Source organism: Gossypium arboreum, chromosome 5 (genome assembly GCF_025698485.1).
Source record: "Gossypium arboreum isolate Shixiya-1 chromosome 5, ASM2569848v2, whole genome shotgun sequence".
In the NCBI taxonomy this organism is placed as follows: domain Eukaryota; kingdom Viridiplantae; phylum Streptophyta; class Magnoliopsida; order Malvales; family Malvaceae; genus Gossypium; species Gossypium arboreum.
In genome coordinates, this window is record NC_069074.1 from 88,256,671 (window position 1) to 88,266,293 (window position 9,623).

At 31.4% G+C, this 9,623-nt stretch overlaps 1 protein-coding gene across 1 annotated transcript; it reads left to right on the plus strand.

Annotated features, from left to right (window-relative positions):
- Positions 1 to 5,953: 5,953 nt before the first annotated feature.
- On the plus strand, positions 5,954 to 8,310 carry LOC108488245 (multiple organellar RNA editing factor 9, chloroplastic-like; the record flags this gene model as incomplete). The annotated part of the gene is made up of 3 exons (XM_053027648.1): positions 5,954 to 6,258; positions 7,462 to 7,556; positions 7,808 to 8,310. Coding segments are annotated over 3 exons (573 nt in total), but the record flags the coding sequence as incomplete, so codon positions are not given.
- Between the last annotated feature and the right edge of the window lie 1,313 nt (positions 8,311 to 9,623).

Here is a 9,623-nt window from a genome sequence, read left to right on the forward strand (position 1 = left end):
TTATTCAATTTTAATTATTATTTAGTTAATAAAATAAAGTTTTATTAATTTAATATATAAAATATAAAGTATTATTAATGCACAAAATAAAATAAAATATTGAAATATTTTAATAAATTCTTGATCGACAACCCTAAATAATCATAGTAGTTGGTATTGTACTGATACTAGTCGTACCGCTTTGGTCTTCAACTAATATCAGGTAATCTAGGTTTTGTTCCAGTCAAATTTCAATGTGTTCTGGACAATATCAGCGTGTACCGACCTATGCAGGTTTGTAACACCCCCGACCCGGCTTAGGAGTTTTGGCTAAGTTAAAGGCATTACATTGATCACCGAAGTGATCCTGTAAAGCCATTATACAAGTTTGTAACACCCCCGACCCAGCTTAAGAGTTTTGGCTAAGTCGAAGGCATTACATTGATCACTGAAGTGATCCTGTAAAGCCATTCTTTTGCTTTAAGTTCGGTTGTATAAAAATCGTTCTTCTGTTTTTAGGGAAAACATCCATTAATTAAACCGACTTTACTTAGCAATTCAATTACAATATTAATGATGCGAAGTTTTGAAAAACGCTTAAAGTTAGTAAGACTTTTCAAAACTTAAAGTTTTTGTAAAGCAGCGGAAAACAATATTAAGAATAGTTGTTTTTTAAACCAAATAACATGCAATCATCATAGTATTAACTAATTATCACGCTTAAAATTAAAAAGTTAAAACAATCCCAAACCTAAGATATAAAAGCAATAAATAATTAATAATTACAACCCTAAAAACAATTAAAGAAAAATTTAATGGAACTTTATAATAATAATAAACGAGATGTTAGTCCGGAGTTCTTCCGATGCCATTTCGAGTCCTAGTTTTCTATGTTACGTGAGATGTAAGGAAAAAAAAGGGAGTGAGCTTATGACAGCTTAGTGTGAGGCTAATTTTTAAACCATTATATATATAATTGTTCAAACAGTAAAACATTCAATTTATAGCATATTAGCAAATTAAGCATAATGAAAGGAACATTCAGTAAATCAATGCATGTATAAATTATGTTAATGATGTAATGCAATTATGAATTTTAAATTCTCACCCATCCATCCTATCCACCCTCGAGCATTGCTTGACACACCAAAACACATGTCAAAAACTAACCGTCCTGATTTTCCCGGTGACAATGGTCATTCACTTGTCATCTATGACGATAACTTTTTGTAACGCCCCAAAACTCTGCCTAAAAGTTTAGACCGGATCCCGGAGGTCACATTGATCACCGAAGTGATTATAGGAAAATTTTAGTTTAACAAGCTAGAAACAAAACAGTATTTAAGTTACATAAAACTCTCAGTTATAAAATCCTGATATTTCAAAAAAATATTAATCCCAATGTCACATACGTGTGTAAAACACCGAATTTCGTAACACAGTTTTCAAAATAGTATTTAAAATTCAAAACTGTTTAATTAGAAGCTCTAAAATTATAAAAAATATTATTAAAGCCTGTTTTTGACCGTAACTATCCGAGACCTCTGCATACCAAGTCCAACTACAGAAAATGGAAGTTTACCTGAAAAGGAAAACACTAAGAGAGTGAGCTACACGAGCTCAGTGTGAGTTCGAAACATGACAACATCAGAGTTATAGAATAGAAATCCATATAGCAGTTCAAAAGCGAAATGCACTTACAGAGAAATACAGAACCAGAAGGTAAAAATAGTATCAACCTCTCAATTGTATAACAATCAAACACACCATATCATACTACCAGAACATTCAATTAGTAAACCCGTCAACGGATTGATACCAAAACACTTATCATCACAAAAAAATCAAACGTATCAGTACTGAAACACAATGGCCTATAAACAATTAATCCCACAATCAGACAGAATGTGGGGAAAAATGCATCAATGTAAACACCCATCCAGCCAAATGCCTTTCCATCCCCCAATCACACCCCAAAAGAGCTAATTAAGCTAACCCAACCAAACACACCTTATAGGACCTCGAAAGGCCCATCCATCCCTACACACCACGTATGTGGACTAGGCCACTCAGATAATAATACGCAGCAAAGCTGACGTATATGCAGTATAGTGCATTACGGTAAACTGCTTGTACAAATATGTTGCAATTAAACTACCATATCATATCAGAATCAGTCTTTTTTCTCTTCACAACCAAACCCCAAATATTTTATGCAAATGTACATGTGCAGACAGGCGTACAAAATCAAAATACACAACTTCTAAATAGTCATACGGATAGAGAAGATCACATCCAGTCAATTAATCACAAAATTCTCGTGCAGACACAAAATGCGCACCACATACAAACACCCACACACTAATCAAACAGAATCATAAATGCGTACACTCACTGACTCGGATTCAGAATCAATTTCATAATAACATCGAATAACACTCAAACGAGTTACCTACATAAAGCTATAATTATGAAAAATACACAAGTCTAAGCCGAAACATAAGTTTCGACCACCCTAACTTAGCTAAGAGTCGGACCATACAGACACACAATCAAGCTTGAAATCGACACAGATAAAAAATAGGTGAAAAAGGGCCACACAGCCATGTGGAAATGCCTAGGCCGTGTAGGGAGTCAACATGCCCATATGGAGAGGCATACATCTGTGTGGAAGGAGGCACACACCCGTGTGACCTAGGGTTATGGCTGTGTGATCCGGCCGTGTAACTATCTGTCCGTTTGTACTAAAATAGGGTACAGGGCAGACATGATCGTGTGAGGATCTCACACGTCCGTGTGACCACCAGACACAGTTGTGTGTCCAAAGCACATGCCCGTGTGGGATCCCTAAATCCCCAAATTGGCCACACAGCCGTATAGCACCAAATCAGCCAACCCTAGTTCCCAAACGCACACGCCATTGTGTCCAAAGGACACGGCCATGTGAAAATCGACTAATTTCCCCAAATCAGCCATATGGCTGTGTGGCCAAGCCGTGTGGCACCTAATCCTGCCCGAAACCCTTAATTTCTAATTTTATACGGCCGTGTGAACAAACACACGCCCATGTGGCCACTCATGTGGTCCTGAAACCACCTCGAAACATCCTACAAATCGTGAATTTATACACCAAATGCCTTCTAAACTCTAACAGTTTAGAAACATGTCATAGAAAACCAACTTTTATGCAACTTAGGTGAGAAACCTTCTACACATTCACCAAACCACTTATAATATATCAAATTCCATATAATTGAAACAACAAATCGCAAATAGAGTTGAAGAGTTTGAACCTACACTTAATTCGCGATCAAAGACGTCTAGACACCAACTCAACGACAAAGAAACCGAAACTCTCTGAAAACCACAAATAAAATTATTTTCCAAAAGAAGAAAAAGAGAAAAGGAAAAAAAAAAGAAAGGGCTCGAACACACAAGGATTCGAACACATGACCCAGAGATACATTAAAACACAAGTAACCACCAGACCAGCAAGCTCATTCTAACATCAAAACGCGCAACTACACATAATAGCTCATTTTATTCATTAACCCTAACCACAAAGCTCAAAACTTCTAACCCCAAAATTCGGGGTGTTACACTTTTACTACAATAACTTACCATCCCAGTTGTTTGATTTTGATGGCTTTTTAAACTATCACCCTGGTTTGCTCAATTTCAATGACATAGTTGCCTACTTCGTATAGTACAGACTTTTGGTAAATTGACACTTTATCCTACGAAATTCCTCCATCTTTTATTCTCGATTTTATGTAATTGTGCACATATATTCAACATGTCATGCTATTTATCAGTCAATAATCGATTACTATGCTTATCAAGCACATTTACTTTTCAATACGGTGTATGAATTTCATACTAAAAATCATTGGCATGTATTTATGCAATTAATTCATATCAATTTCACATATACAATTACTTTATGCGAACTAAAGCAATTTCACATATATAGTTTCTTCATGTGAATTAACATTAGGATATTAACATGCTTAGTTCGGCTGACACATACATAACAAGTTTACATGTAGGGTTTTCACATATAGGGTGTTCGCACATACAGGGTTCACATATAGGGGTTTGCATATAAAGGGTTCTCATATATATGAGGGTTCATATACATAGGGTTCACATACATGGGTTCACATGGGTTCACATGGGGGTTATGACTGGATTTGGAAGATTACATTGGTCACAAAAATGGCCTAGTACAACTATCGGGATTCATAAAATAGTTTTTTTTTTTTAAAAAATTGCTTACTTTAATAGAAAAACTTAGTGTGTTTCCAAAAGGCATAGTTTCTTTCAAAAATCAGTTGGTTTTAATTATTACTTTACAAAAGTTGATTACCAAATATACATGTTTTTCAGATCTCATATTTAATATTTTAAAGAAGAACATTTTATGCATTTATATGAATTTAAATTACGACCAATTTATTTAAAATTAAAAATCATTTTCTATTATTTTAATTTTGTAAAGAATTTTTTAAATTTTCACATATTTATATTTTCATTTTCCAAAATTATATTGTAAATTTTCAACCAAACCCTTTTGGTAGTGAAAGATAAATAATATAGAACATATGCCTACAAATCCACAATTATAGGTTCCTTTAGCAATGCTATGGAGTTGAAATCACCACCCTTAGGCCCATTTGTGTATGGTAAATGGCCCACAACGGTTGCAATTTTAGGCCCATTTATGAATACTCGTTTATAGGGATAGTGTCAACTTCACAAAAATTACAAATGAATATTTCACAAAATTGAAATAACATAATTGTTTTGGTTAAATTCTGATAGATCCCTATACTATAGGGATGAGGTCAAATTAATCCTCTCAATTTAATCTTTATATTATTAAAAGAATCAAGTTTAAATTGTAACAAAGTTAACATTTATTGTATAAATAATGTCCTAAACTTTCAATCTCGTTAAATAGTAATTGATATGTTTTTAATAGTAAATGTTAACTCTATTTCAATTTGGCCTTAGTTGATTCTTTTAAATAGTATAAAGATTAAATTGATCCGTTTTATTGTAAAGGGACTAATTTGGTTAGGTCCCAAAAATAGAGAGATCTCTCAAGTGTATTCACCTATTTTTTTATACAATATTAAGGTGGGAAACAAGGTTAATACGACTCAAACTTTGTGCCAAATGGGTATTTGATAAAAACTTTAGCCACTGTTTCATACAAGTCAAGACACCTTTTTTTTTTTTTTGAAGAGACAAGTATAATATGATGTAAAAACAAATATTTTATGTTTAAAATAGTGAGACTAACTTAAAATTTTATGTAAATTTTTTTAAAAATACAGTATAAGTGTTATTAAATATTTTATTTACTTGAAAAATTATTATGTTTTAGAAATATGTATAAAAAGACTTTGAAACTATATCAAATAATGTTAAAAATAATAAAACAAATCTCGTTTTGTCAAAATAAATTTAAAATTTTAAAACATAAATCTATTTTTAGGTATAAATTTAAAATTCATGCCTAAATAAAAATAATCTATATATAAATTTAAGTAAAATTTTAAGCTAATATTTTAGCTTGGACTAGAGTTAATTAACATGTATACTAATGATATCAATCATAGATCCGATTTTCCTCAATAATGTCTCTACTTAAAAAAAGAACATAAAGTCGAACATTACAAACAATATTATTGGAAAAAACAAAGCACACAATCGAATCTTAAAAATGATATTATTGAGAGGATAGTAACAAAATCGTAATAATTTTTTTGTAAAAAAACTCAGATCCATTAGTTTGGGGCTTTCAGCCCAATGTCCCAAATTTATTAAGAAAACCCAAAATATAAAAAATATCAGCATGCCATTGCCACACCATCTTCAAAGTAACCGAAAATAACCACAATAATTTCACTTCAATGCATCTAATCTCTTAGACTCTTACACACATTTCCAAAGGCAATTCTGTTAAACCCTCCCTCTTTCCTTTTACCCACAAAGCCCTTTCTTCCAACTCACTCCCCCTTCTACTCTGGGACTCAACTCACTGACTGCACCAACTCCTCCTCCTCCTCCTCGTACTATCAAAGCTGCAGTACTTGACAGTGACTATTCACCCAAGAGAAGCAGCAGCAATGAACCCAGGGAAACGATAATGTTACCCGGCTGTGATTATAATCATTGGCTTATTGTTATGGAGTTCCCTAAAGACCCTGCTCCTACTAGAGAACAAATGATTGACACTTACCTCAACACTCTTGCCACTGTTCTTGGCAGGTGAGATGACTTGAAGCTTTCCGGGTTTTCTTTTCTTTAGTTGAAAACTATGAAAGAATATGGAGTTTTTTTGTATGTTTCTTTTTTCTCTTTGGGATTTTTCTTGGTTTTTTTATGAAATGGGTTGTTTTCTTGCTGGGTAATGTCAAGTTTTGATGAGATTTTTTTTGTTGGTTTTGCTTCTTCTTCTTTTATATATATATATATAGATTATTATTTTTATTCCTCACATTCTAACACATTTAAAATTTTGAAAAATTTAATTATAATAATATTTTATACATATTCATATGTGATACTTACATATTGAGTTGAATGATGAAAAATTAAACTTGAACTTAAATAGAAACTTATTGCTCGCTGCTCGACTCAAGCTTAATCGAATATTTTAAACTTTGCTTGAAATAATATTCAACTACTCGAATTTAGATTGATGGAGCTTATTTACACAATTTATGTACTCAAAAACTCGAGTCAAGCTTTCTTTTGTGATAACGTAGTAATTTGATTTCAATATATTAAAAATACATTTATAATAAAAAAAAGAAAACTCAATTAGCTTTTGAACTAACCAAATTGAGTATTAAGATACTTGAACATAGCTCGATTATAAGTTATTGGGAAGAACTCCTTAAGATCTTAACTAGTTACTTTGATCTCGATAGGTTCACATTAGTGAAGCTTGCAACTCATATGTCACTTATAGCTTTATAGTAAGCTTTCTTTTAGGTCATTTGCAGTCTTTTCCAAGGACATGTATCTTAAATGAGCCTTTCTTAGTTATCAACATGAGACCCATGGTCGGAAATTCGGTCATCAAGTTATCAGTGTCTACTATCTGGAGAATGAGTTTTCAATGGCTAATCTTTTATATATAAATGAAAAGAAGAAGAAAAGGTCTTCTTAGCATTGTGTTTTTGCTTCTCCGTGTTTAGGTCTCTACTATTAGATGGTTTAGAAGGAACTTTCGTGATGGCAGCCTGTTGTCGAATCTGACTTCTTCTCACGAGGTTCCGAATCTAATGTTAAGTTGATGCTCATTGCGACATAATATGTTAAAACTTAGTTGAGATGACTATGGAGGTCATTATGCGTGTATTTAGTCATTGTTACTAATACGGTAATCATTGTTCCGATGAGTATTGTGTATCTAGTTATTGTAATGAATAAATGCTAGCTGGACTTTATTTTCTTGTTATTCAGCATGGAAGAAGCGAAGAACATGAACGCGTTTAGCACCACTACATATACTGGATTCCAATGCACGGTATTGGAAGAAACCTCGGAAAAGTTCAAAGGTAAGAAGATTTATCATCGACCCTGTTTGTTTAAACTTTGTTGTTACTTATCCATGACTTTGGGATGAACTTTGTTCTTCCACACGTAGGATTTCCGGTAGTTCTTTGGGTGCTGCCGGATTCCTACATAGACGTCAAAAATAAAGATTACAAAGGTTGGTTTGCCATGCATACAAATATCTTTGTTTCTCACGAGACAGCTAGATTATGACCTTGCTTCTGATTTCGGCTTCGGTTTCGTGTTTTTGTAGGTGATAAATATATCAACGGAGAAATAATTCCCTGCAAATACCCTACTTACCAACCAAAACCTAGAAAAGACTCAAGATCCGTGAGCAAACGATACGAGAGACGAAAAGACGGTCCACCTGCTGGACAATACAGACCAAAGCAAGCAGCGAGTCCATCGGAATCATCATCTTAACAAGGTACAAGAAAATACCGTCTAAAGTTCAATTTTCATCACACAACTTATTGTCTTTTGTTGAGAGTTCACCGACGGTACCGCGGCTAACTAATGTCGACATGTTATCAGAACACTTGTTCCTGAGAAAGTCACTATGAATCCTCTTAATTGGAACACTATGGATGTGGTTGAACTTTCAGCAATGAGATAGATTTTGGCTTATACATGTGCTTACTCTAGTTTTGGTCCTTTTGGAACTTTGTCTATATGAGTATTAGGCCAACATTGAGGCCTACAAACAATTTTGGTTTGATTTGTTTTCCATTTTATAATATATTATAAAAATTAATATTTAATATTATATTGTAAAAGATTAAAAAATTATGTTACTTTGATCATATTAAAAATTTTAACAAAAGAATAATATATAAAATTATGAAATGTTGAATAAGAATACGCATAATTTTAGACACGTTTGGTTAATCTATAATATATATGAAAGTACGATCTATAATATATATGAAAGTACGAGTTTGAAAAATTTTAAACTCATAAAAATATTTTTATTTTTTATAATATTATTAAATTAATATTTAAAATAATTATAACTAATTTAAAAATTGAAAAAATATATCATAGGAATTTTATTAAAATAAATGTTGTGATAATCATAATAGATTTAAATTTATTATTTGGAAAAAAACATATTATAATAAAAATTTGTGTGTTGGTGATTTATTTTCTTATGTTAATATTATAGTTTATTTAGAACGAGATTTTATGTTATTAAATTTTCTTACAATAATTATTAGAATAGGATGATTACTTATAGTTTTTATTAATATTATTAATCAATTATGATAATTAGGAGTTAGATGAATTAATATTATTTTACTTACATAAATTATATTTTATTAGGATAATTTAGATTAATTTTAGATAAATAGTTTTTATTTATTTATTTTTCAATTTTATCTTGTAAATTGATGAAATCATTGTGTTAGATTAATGTAAGATTCTTAAGTTTTGCATTATAAATAGGGAGTTAATTTGCATGAAAAAAGAAAAATAAATGAAAACACGAAAAATCCCACTCAAAATAGGAGTTTTTTTAACTTATAATTATATGCTTCTTCTCTACTCCTTGATCATGACATCGTCCCTCCTCCTAAATCTATGTTAATACTGTGTATCAACAATTAAATATAGATATGATGATTTCCAATCAAGAGTGAAGTCAGAACAATCTTTTAGGGCTCCGAATGAAATTTTAAATTTTTATAGTCTATATTTTTATAATTTTTAAAGGATTAATCGAATTTTTATAATTTTAAGGAAACAAAGTACAATTTAACCTTTACTAATTTAAAATTTTTACTTAAATAACAATTTTACATTTTAGGGAGTCGAGGCCCATACCATTTCCTTTAAATTCACCATTGTTCCCAATAAATTATCATTATCAATGATAGGTGACTAATTAAAAATGCATTATTTAAAAACTAATTAAGAATTAAATACTTGAAATTACATAGCGTTTGTGCCTTAGGAGCTAGTCATTTTATAAATATAAATAGATCCGAACAATATTTAAAATTTATATTTTGGGCGAGTTAATTTAGATAATGATGTATAATTTTGACTTAATATAATTTTAGTCC